General features: G+C 41.4%; 1 protein-coding gene across 1 annotated transcript in view; it reads left to right on the top strand.

Annotated features, from left to right (window-relative positions):
• Positions 1 to 862: 862 nt before the first annotated feature.
• MCM6 (minichromosome maintenance complex component 6) overlaps positions 863 to 11049 on the top strand; it is a 33764-nt gene continuing 23577 nt past the window's right edge. Inside the window, exons 1-4 of the mRNA XM_074215066.1 lie at positions 863 to 969; positions 3166 to 3312; positions 7086 to 7196; positions 8672 to 8921. Coding sequence (XP_074071167.1) covers positions 863 to 969; positions 3166 to 3312; positions 7086 to 7196; positions 8672 to 8921 — 615 coding nt within the window. The remainder of the gene's footprint in view (positions 970 to 3165; positions 3313 to 7085; positions 7197 to 8671; positions 8922 to 11049) is intronic.

The raw sequence follows: 11049 nt of genomic DNA, 5'->3' as shown, positions 1-11049 counted from the left end.
GGATGCGCAGTCACACTTAAAATAGATGGTCGGGGGCTGCTGGGTGGTGCAGTGGATAGAGCACCGGCCTTGGAGTCAGGAGTACCTGGGTTCAGATCCAGCCTCAGGCACTTAATAATGACCTGCTGTGTGGCCTTGGGCAAGCCACTGAATCCCATTGCCTTGGGAAAACCTAAAAAAAAAAATAGATGTTCGTGAGGGCAAAGATAGAAGAATGCGAATCAAAGATGCAAGAAAAGAATCCGCCCCGGGAGGGGAGGGGCAGCTGCCTCAGGACCTCGGATCCCGGAATGGCATGGGGCAACCTGGAAAGTGGCACGGGCAGTTCTGTAAAGCTGAGGCTGGACCCCCACCGGCCGGGGTGCCCATTCCCACGGGGAGCCGCAAACGTCCGGGGCATCTGCATGGAGGGGGCTCCCGAGGAGCCAGGGAGGGCACGGCTGCCCTGCCCCGGGGGCGCTGGGCGCGGGGGCCCGCACCAGGGCGTCTGGGGAGGGGGACGCAAAGTCGTGCGGAGTGTGAAAAGTGGAGGGGCGGTGCCAGGGCGAGGGGAGGGGCCCCCCGGGTCAGCACGCCCCACGCACTGGAGCGCAGCCGGCGGCGGGAGCGGCTGAACTCGGGGTTCGGGGCTCCGGGGGCCTCAGGGGGAGGCGCCGCGCGGCGGCGTTTGGCGCCAAAAGCCTCACTGGGGGCGGGGCTCCGTCCGAGACGGCTTCCCATTGGCTCGGTTTGGCGCGAAAACCCCGGACTCCGGGCCCGCGATTGGCTGGGGCGTTCTGGGCCCGGGACGCGGCCGGGAGACGCTCTCTCCGGGCCGGGCAGCGGCGCGTGGCCGGGGGCGGCGGGGGAGCTCGGGGCGGCCATGGACCTGGTGGCGGCGGCGGAGACGGGGGCGGGGGCCCCGCACGCGGAGGTCCGCGACGAGGTGGCGGAGAAGTGCCAGAAGCTGTTCCTGGACTTCCTGGAGGAGTGAGTGGGCCCGGCCCGGCCTGGGGGGGGGGGCGCGGGGAAGGCCCCCGGCCCGGCCTGGGGGGGGGGGCGCGGGGAAGGCCCCGGCCCGGCCTGTGGCTCCGGGAGGGGCCGGGTTTTGTTCGTCTCGGAGGCGCCGGCCCCCGGGCTGGGGGAGGGGAGGGGCCCCCCGGGCTGGGGGAGGGGAGGGGCCCCGGGCTGGGGGAGGGGAGGGGCCCGGGCTGGGGGAGGGGAGGGGCCCCCGGGCCCCCCGCTTCCGTGTCCGTGTTCTTCCGCCCGCGGGGTCGAGCCTCCGGGCCGAGGCCGGATCCGAGCCCGGGCCGCAGGCGGGGGAGCTCCTGAGGGGCGCCCGGGCCGGTGAGGCTCCCGGGAGTTACTTAGGAGGTGGCCGCTTGTCCTCGGCCCGCGGGCGCCGCGCAGCTGTGTGTGCACGCCGGCCTGGCGGCGGGAACACTCGGGCGCCCCCGGCCCGTCTGTGGCAAGTGGGAACGATACACTTAAACCTGCGAAAGCCGCTTATGCGCGGGGGAGCCCCCAAATGTCCAGTCGCTGTTGGGTCAACAACCCAAATGCCAAGGACAGACGATCGCTCGATCAAGTGCAAGAACAGACAGCAAAAATACATAAAGTTAAAAAAATCATAAATTTTTTCTTTTTTGTATTGAAGCTATTATTTAAGTTTTACAATTTCCCCCCAATCTTGCTTCCCACTCCCACCCCCACAGATAGCACTCCGGCGGTCTTTACTTTGTTTCCATGTTTTTACCTTGATCCAATTTGGGTGTGATGAGAGAGAAATCATATCCTTAAAGAGAATAGAATTCTCAGGGGTAACAAGATCAGACAATAAGCTATCTGGTTTTTTTTTCCAAATTAAAGGGAATAGTCCTTGTACTTTGTTCAAACTCCACAGTTCCTTATCTGGATACAGATGGCACTCTCCTTTGCAGACAGCCCAAAATTGTTCCCGATTGTTGCACTGATGGGATGAGCGAGTCCTTCCAGGTTGATCATCACCCCTATGTTGCTGTTAGGGTGTACAGAGTTTTTCTGGTTCTGCTCATCTCACTCAGCATCAGTTCATGCAAATCCTTCCAGGTTCCCCTGAAATCCCGTCCCTCCTGGTTTCTAATGGAACAATAGTGTTCCATGACATATATATATATACCACAGTTTGCTAAGCCATCCCCCAATTGAAGGACATTTACTGGAAAAATCATAAATTTTTGTAATCCCTGCTTTTGCTTTTTAGAACTAGCAAAAATTTTTATTCATCTTTGTGTCATATTATGAATCCTCTGTTTCCCTTCCCTAATAAAAAGTTATTAAGGATGCTTTCTTTAGTGACCATACTTTTACTTTAATTCTCAGACCAGACCTAAAATATCCATTACATTCATGTAAATCAGCTTAAGTAAGTCCCTGGAAAATTTGGATTTCTGGGGTTTTTCCCTGACCTTAAGAAAAAAAATCTTCCTTCTTTGTGTTTTTTTGTTTGTTTGTTTTGCAAGGCAATGGGGTTAAGTGACTTGCCCAAGGTCATAGTCAGATAATTACTAAGTGTCTGGGCTAGGATTTGAACTCAGGTCCTCCTGACTCCAGGGCCAGTGTTCTATCTACTATATTACCCTGCCTTCCCATCTTTATAGTGTAACATTTGGCACCCACTTTTTTTCCCCTCTCTCTCCTACTCTTTGTCATTTGACTTCTGAGCTTCCACTTTTTCATCCATAAAAATGAGAATAACACTCACATAATTTCTAGTACTTGTAAAGAAGGCATTTTTTTAGACTTTTAAGACAACACACACACACACACACACAGTTAATTTTTCTTTTTTTGTTTTCTGCAAGGCAATGGAGTTAACTGATTTACCCCTAGGTCAGATTCAGATTTGAACTCAGGGTCTTTGCTTCATCCGCTACACTACCTAGCTGCCCCTAGAGTTATTATTAATACTCCTTCTGCTCACCTGTTTAATTCATTCTGTCTTGATGTTTCTTTTTTCTTTTTTTAAATAAATTCATTCATTTATTTATTTTTCCAAGTGCATATAAAGATAGTTTTCCAACAGTTATTTTTTTGGTAAGGTTTTTCCACGCTTTTCTCCTTTCCTCTCTCTTCCCCTAGTTAGTAATCTAATATAGGCTATACATCTTTAAGTATGTTGAACATTTGGTCTTGATTTTCTTACAGGTTCCAGGGTAGTGATGGAGAAGTAAAATACTTGCAGTTGGCAGAAGAGCTGATTCGTCCTGAGAGAAACACACTGGTTGTGAGTTTTTTAGACCTGGAGGAATTTAATCAGCAGCTTTCCACCACTATTCAAGAAGAGTTCTACAGGTATGATGTCTTATTAGAAACCCACAGAATTTGCTTGAGCAGAGAAGCCAGAAAATCAGCTAGTCTCTTAGACTCGTAGACCTATAGAACTCCAGAGCCAGTTGGGACCTTTGAAGTCCAAACACTTCATTTTATTTACAGACCTTTGTCAGAAGGTACTGTTAGCAAGGTGCTTACCACTGGAGACATACCTCTCATGAGTCACTAAAAAGTGGAGAACCCCTAAGAATACTGCATTAAAACAAATGCATCTCACATCCTCTATGCCCATAGGACCACTTTTTTCCCATTCTCATGAATCACTCTGTGGTCTTACAAAGCTTCTTTACAGGTGTTGAAATTTTATTTAAGAAAACTTGTTTCATTTTGGATATTGGAAACTAATGTAATACTTTGTCTCCTCATAAAGGTCCCCAGAGGACAAGGACTATATATGGATGGTGTGCATAGATATCTACATATCACAAAAGGGAAGGGCATGGGAGTGTACACATAGGCAGCTGAGAGGCACAATGGGGATAGTGTTGGACTTGGAATTAGAAAGTCCTTAATTCAAATCTTACCTCAGAGCCTTGCTAGCTTTGTAGTCTTGGGCAATTCATTTATCCTTTAAGATTCAGTTTCTTTTTCTATAAAATGGGGATAATAATATTACCTATTACCTACTTCACAGGAGGCTGAGATGAGGGAGATCATTCATTTCACAACCAGTACAAAGTAATGATAGCTAACCTGTAAATTCTATGTGTCAATTCTCAGCAGTTATTATATCATTTTCAAAGCTTAGAAGTATAAAAATGCTAGCTAAATGGTTCTGGGGGTCTGAACTTTTTTTTCTTAATAGTTTGATAACTGTTTCATAATTGGTTTCATTTGTATTTCATTTTATACATTTAAAAACATTCTGAGAAGTGATCCATGGGCTTCACTGGAGTGCAAGAGGGGTTGGGGTCCACATCACACAAAATAATTAAGAAGCCCTGCCTACCAACATCTTTTAGCATCAGCTGTGACTGGGTTTCTCCCAGATTCTTATATTTTACCCTGTATCTTCCTGAGTTGCTTCAATCAGGTCTGTAAGTTGCACTTTTGAGAATAAAAAGTATATTATAAAACAATCTAAAAGAATTAAAGGCAAGTGTACTATGACTGATAGAATGTTGAACTTGGAGTCAAGAGGATCTAAGTTCAAATCCCACATCAGACACTTAGCAGTGACCTTGTGCAAGTCACATAACCTCATCTGTAAAATGGAAATCATATCTGTAATATGCATCCTTTGTATCGTATATAATGGAGGAATTTCACATTTGGAAAACATTTTATCATCTAGTTTAACCATTCCTAGAAAAAGACATAACATAATCCGATAAGTGGTGATCCAGCTTCTACATGAAAGATAGCCCAAGGGAGATCTGCCATCCCTCCTCCCTGGCAGTTCCAGGGGTCAGGAGGTTTTTCTTGGCATCCAGCTCAGATTTGCCTTTTCTAGCATTGCTTTTAGTGCTTTCTTCTAAGGACAAGAAACCTGACCCTTTCTTTTACATGACCACCCTTCAAATACCTCTTTCATATCCCTCTTCCTAGAGAAGGATATGCCTAGGCTGAATATCTCCAGGCCCTTCAGATGTTCCTCACATCTCACTGACTTGAGGCCTTTTGCCATTCTGGTTTCTCTTTAGCTTATCACCATCTTTCCTAAACTGTGGTGCCCAGACTCAAGAAAAGAATGGTCACTGTCACCTTTTATTCCTGAACACTTTCTCAACATTGTTCAAGAACAGAGTAGTTTTTTGGTTTGTTTTTGATTGCCATATCACCTTATTGATTTATTAAGCTTTCATTATAGTAAAATGCCTCTTTTTTTGTGCTTTTTGGTTTTTTCCATCTTTTTTATTTGTGAAATTGATTTTTTTTAAGGTAGAAGACTTTACCTATATCCTTATTAAATTTTACCTCCTCTAATTTTTTAAATTTTAATTTAATTTTTTTCCAATTACAAGAAAAGACAGTTTTCAACCTTGATTTTTTTTTTTTTTTGGTAAGATTTTGAGTTCCACATTTTTTTCTATTCCTTCCTCCCCTTTCTATGGCATTGAATTTTCTGGAAAAGGTTATATATGTGCAATCATGACTAATATTTCCATATGAGAGAAGAATCAGAAGGGGAAAAATGAGAAAAAAACAACACTACAAATTTTAAAAAGTGAAAATAGTATTTTTGGTGTGCATTCAAACTTCATAGCTTATCTCTGAATGTGGATGGCATTTTCCAACACATAGTTAATAGTTTGGGTTTTGTTTAGGTTTTTGCAAGGCAGATGGGGTTAAGTGGCTTGCCCAAGGCCACACAGTTAGGTAATTACTAGGTGTCTCAGGCCAGATCTGAACTCAGGTACTCTGGACTCTAGAGCTGGCGCTCTATCCACTGTGCCACCTAGCCGCCCCACACCTAATAGTTTTATACCAACCTTTTAGTTTATTCTTTTTGAGAGAGTGATGATCATTCTGTGTTATCCGTCCCTCCCTACTTTGTGGGTATATATAAATTTGATAATAGTGTTTTATCTCATGTCACTGAGAAGGGGGGGGGGAAGGCTCAGAATTGGACCAAGGAAAGATCTTTGGGACATTCCACTGGAGACATTCCAAGTTGACATTTGATCTGTTCATACCTACTCTGATCTGAATCCATCTAACTGTTCCTACAAGCATCTAATTTGCCTCTCCAACTTTCTCAAGAAAAGTATGAAATAAATCTTTATATCATGAAATATCTCTGATAAGGGTCTAATATCTAAAATATGTAGGTAACTAATATATATAAGACCAAAAGTCATTCCCCAATAGATCGGTGGTCAAAAGACATAAACAAATAAGTTTCCAAAGAAGTATAAATTTTTTTTTTTTTTTAGGTTTTTGCAAGCAAATGGGGTTAAATGGCTTGCCCAAGGCCACACAGCTAGGTAATTATTAAGTGTCTGAGACCAGATTTGAACCCAGGTACTCCTGACTCCAGGGCCGGTGCTGTATTCACTGCGCCACCTAGCCACTCCAAAGAAATATAAACTTTTAACAGCCATTTAAAAAAATGTTCCAGATTACTAACAATAAGAGAAATGAAAATCAAAATAAGTCAAATTTAGCAAATGAACTAAGGTGAAAAAAGAAGGGAAAATGAATAATGTGAAATACTTGATCAGTGTTCTGCTAAAACCTAGGTAAAGTATATCTTTAGAATTCCTCTGATTTATCAACTTTGTAATCCTGTCCAAATGTTAGGCTAGTAAAGTTTGTTCTTCATGAAATCAACTCAGATCTCTGTGATAATGCCTGTAAATGCTTTTCACATTTAAAATACCACATAAATGTAATTGTTGATGGCTTTATAACTAAGAATGATGGTAAAATAGCAAAAGTCATGATAGCAAAGCTATGACTGAAGGGAGGGCTTGGTCATTTATGTTTGTTTAGGTTTTTAACCTGATATCTGTGAACTTGTTTCCTTTTAATAGAATTGTTTTCCTTTGGAATTCAGTTTATTTTATTCATCTAAAACTTCTTTCTAAAAAAGAGTCCATAGTCTCCACCAAGCTAACCCAGGGTTCTTAACACAAAAAGCACCAAGGATCCCTTATTGGGAGAGACGTTCTGGTCAGTTGTGAAGTTGCCTGAGATGTTCACACAGGCTGAAAATTCTTGGTGGATTCTTCGAAAAAGCTCAAAGAAAAACTTGTAACCCATAGGTTATGTGCCGGTTTTGTGTGTTTCAGAGTTTATCCCTACTTGTGCCGGGCATTGAAAAACTTCGTCAAGGATCGTAAAGAAATTCCTCTTGCCAAAGATTTTTATGTTGCCTTCCAAGACCTCCCTACCAGACACAAGTAAGAATCAGGATGTATTTCCTTTATTTTTTCTTTCTTTTCTTTTTTCCCAGATCTCAACATTATTATTGTTGTCATTATTAACATTGTATATTATTTTTGACTCTAAAAAATTCACACAGAAACATAGTCAATTAAATTATATTACACATGAGTCTATAAAACAAAATCACTTATAACCCAGTTGAGTTTCAATGGTCATTTCAGATGCAATAAACTCTAAAGGAAGCAAGCAGCTCTTCCTTCACACCCATCAAAATGGGGGTAGCTATGTATGACTGCGCTATAAGTAGCATACATAATAGTCCAAATAATAATTACAAAATTATGGACTGTTTGATATAATTATTTATTTTTTATTTTTTTGTTTTTTGCAAGGCAATGGAGTGGCTTGCCCAAGGCCACACAGCTAGGTAATTATTAAGTGTCTGAGTCTGGATTTGAATTCAGGTACTCCTGACTCCAAGGCCAGTGCTGTATCCACCTAGCTGCCCCCCCTGCATATAATTATTGAAAAAAGACAGGCAGTCTTACAAATAGGAAAGGTGAGAAAATAGAAGCTAGAGCAATTTGCAAAGTAATATGTAAAAAAATTCTTAAATTGCTTTTAAAAAGAACATCATTCATATTTTATATAATACTCTTAGTGCTTACAGAAATGTTTTTAAAAGTTAGCTGTTAACTTATTAAATATATAAACAGTAGTGGTACATTAAGGGTTTTTTTCATATTGTAATCACTTTGTAATGATACTTTAGAAGAGTATTATATGTGATCTTAAATAGAATGCATAAAAATTCTACAATTATTTTTGCTTAATTATGTTTGTGGACCATTCTTTTTTTTTAGGTTTTTTTTTTTTTTTTTTGCAAGGCAAATGGGGTTAAGTGGCTTGCCCAAGGCCACACAGCTAGGTAATTATTAAGTGTCTGAGACCGGATTTGAACCCAGGTACTCCTGACTACAAGGCCAGTGCTTTATCCACTATGCCACCTAGCCGCCCTGTAGACCATTCTTAAAGCTAAAGAAAACCTAAACTTATTTTTTATATGAAGTGTGAAGTGATATATATATTTGAATATCTTCAAGGACTCTTCTGAATCAAGAAGATGGTATAACAGATATAGGGCAGGATTTTCAGTTTTCATAAAATTCTTCCTTATTTGTATAGTTTTTGCTATATACATTTAATCAAAATAGTCAGTGATGAATTTGCTTCCTCTTCTTTCCTCATTTTCTTCTCTCCTACAGAATCAACATCATCGAAATTATCCTATGTCACAGAAATAAGATATTTTAATTTGCTACCTTTTTGCATGGAAGTAAAGAATGATTCACAGGAATCTGTGACTTAGGGGATGAAGGTAGAAGGAGGAATGAACTGGAGAAAGTTGCATTAATGTTTTTGTGAGCTTAGTGGGGAAATTCTATTTGGGCAATGAGTGATGACTGGTAAACCATTTCCTTCTTTCCAGGATTCGGGAACTGACATCTTCCAGAATTGGCTCGCTCACACGCATCAGTGGGCAGGTGGTCCGCACCCACCCAGTGCATCCAGAGCTTGTAAGTGGCACATTCTTTTGCCTTGACTGTCAGACAGTGATCAAGGATGTAGAACAGCAGTTTAAATATACCCAGCCCAACATCTGCCGAAATCCGGTGTGTGCCAACAGAAGAAGGTTCCTGCTGGATACGAACAAATCAAGATTTGTTGACTTTCAAAAGGTATTATTTTTGTGTAGTTCTGTCTTCTGTCAGTGACTTCTGGACCCCTAAAAAAAATTTGGGGTGAAGGATGGAATATTTGTGTTAAGCTTATTTTGTCCATGGAGCCATCATTTGCAAGTTTGATAAACCCTGTTTTTGTTTAGGTAAGAATCTGATTTCACTGATGTGGGAGTATTTCAGTAGAAAGTACCTCCACTAATCAGATCTGCTGCTCTGTGATCTACAGGCTAAGAGCATTGTCCCGAGGGCTTGAGGAAGGTTGCATTTGATGTCCCAGGGAAAATTTGTTACTTCAAGGCTACCTCTCTATTCACCACCCCACCCTGCTAGAGACCGCTGGGGCATGTAGGGAGGATCAGAAGTGCAGGGCTGCTCACTACTTTAGGGTCCACCTGTTACCTAGCTAAACTAGTTGAGGGAGCCAAGCGGCAGGCTTCAAGGCTGTCAGTGAACGAGGGAGAGGCCTGGGGAATGGCTTGTTCTAACTGAAGGTGGTTCAATTCACACCCAAGTCAGGACATCACCTGTGATGTTGAAAACTAAGGACAAGCAACTACCCCAGACAATTTTACTCTAGAGTAACTTAAATCAAAGTACTAAAGCAATTGACTAGGATTAATTTACTTTTATTTTTCTTTTCCCTTTTTTTTTAAGGTTTTTTGCAAGGCAAATGGGGTTAAGTGGCTTGCCCGAGGCCCATAGCTGGGTAATTATTAAGTGTCTGAGGCCTTATTTGAACTGATTCCAGGGCTGTGCTCTATCCACCACACCACCTAGCTGCCCTTAGGATTAATTTAGAATGGCAGGCTGTAATACCTTTTTTTATTGAAAAAAAATAGCATTTATGATAATTTTTTAAAGCTTGTATATTAGGGAATTCATAAAATTTAGGACTTAGTATAATTATTAGTTCATGAGAATGTAAAATCTAATTTCTTAAGAACAGAATAAAAGCTTAAAGAAGTATCATAACACGTACTAATCTTTTCTGTAAAGTTAGGGACTGCTATTCTAGTTAATCCGCCATTACCATCAATTTCATATAAATGAGCAGTAGATACTTAATTTTCAGTTAAATTCCTTTGGCTTCCAGCCTGCCAATCAGTTGAGCAAATTTCTGTGTTATTAATCACAGTGTATTTACCTAGTTAAGATTTACAGTATGCTTTTTTTTCATATCCTTGAGAAGTAGGTAAATACAAATACTATTATTCCTATTTTTACCATTAAGAGAATAGTTTAGGAGTAAGTTAAAGTAACTTGCCTATGATCACAGGCCTGGCTCTTGTTGGATCCAGGACTTGGAAGCAGGTTTTCTGATTGCTAATTCAGCACCCCTTCATCAAGCTACACCAATGCCTTTCACCTATGAACCTTAGCATCAGCTTAGTAGTGCTGGCACATAGACACTTAAAAGAAAATTCCTACTATAAAGGAGGATAATTGTTGGATCAATCTTAAACTAGCAGAAACAAATATTTCTTTTGGATTTATATTATAGTTTGGTAAGTTTGGCGGGGTTTTTTTGGTGTTTTTTTTTTGTTCTGCATTAAAACTAGTTGGTATTTCTGGAGTGGTACACAGTATCTGGTGGTTGGACAAGGTTGGCTAGAAGGTTATGAGCAAAAAGGAAATCAATGCAGAATTAAACACTTGAGTGCAAATTGGGATCCACTAAGTAGAAATTTTTAGAGGGAATAACGGAGAGTTGGATTTACTTAAGATAAAATCAAAGGTTCCTTCGAGGTAAGGTAAATTTCTCGTCTAAGCTGTCATGTAGTTTACTGGCAATAATTGATAGGAAGGAGTTGAAACCTGTAGGGTTAGAGTACTAAGTTTTAATAGAACAAGTAAATTTGATTTCTTGCCTAATATTTTTTCATATTCTTTATCAATCATTCCTTGATTCTTTTTAGTTGGCATATTCACTCTCCCCCCCCCCCATGATTGCCCTAGTTCCTTAGTTATCAGTTAGTAGAAATCAACTTGGATTCCTCAATACCCTTTTATCAATAAAAGGAACTTTCTAAATGCCTGAGTTTTTACCCTTATGAAGGCAAGTTTTCCATGCTTTCATCATTTTTCTCAGCTTAGTCTGATCATTTCTTGGGACTGTTTCATCATA

Source organism: Macrotis lagotis, chromosome 1 (genome assembly GCF_037893015.1).
Source record: "Macrotis lagotis isolate mMagLag1 chromosome 1, bilby.v1.9.chrom.fasta, whole genome shotgun sequence".
NCBI classification, from domain to species: Eukaryota; Metazoa; Chordata; class Mammalia; order Peramelemorphia; family Peramelidae; genus Macrotis; species Macrotis lagotis.
This window is presented reverse-complemented; position numbering and strand designations above follow the sequence as displayed.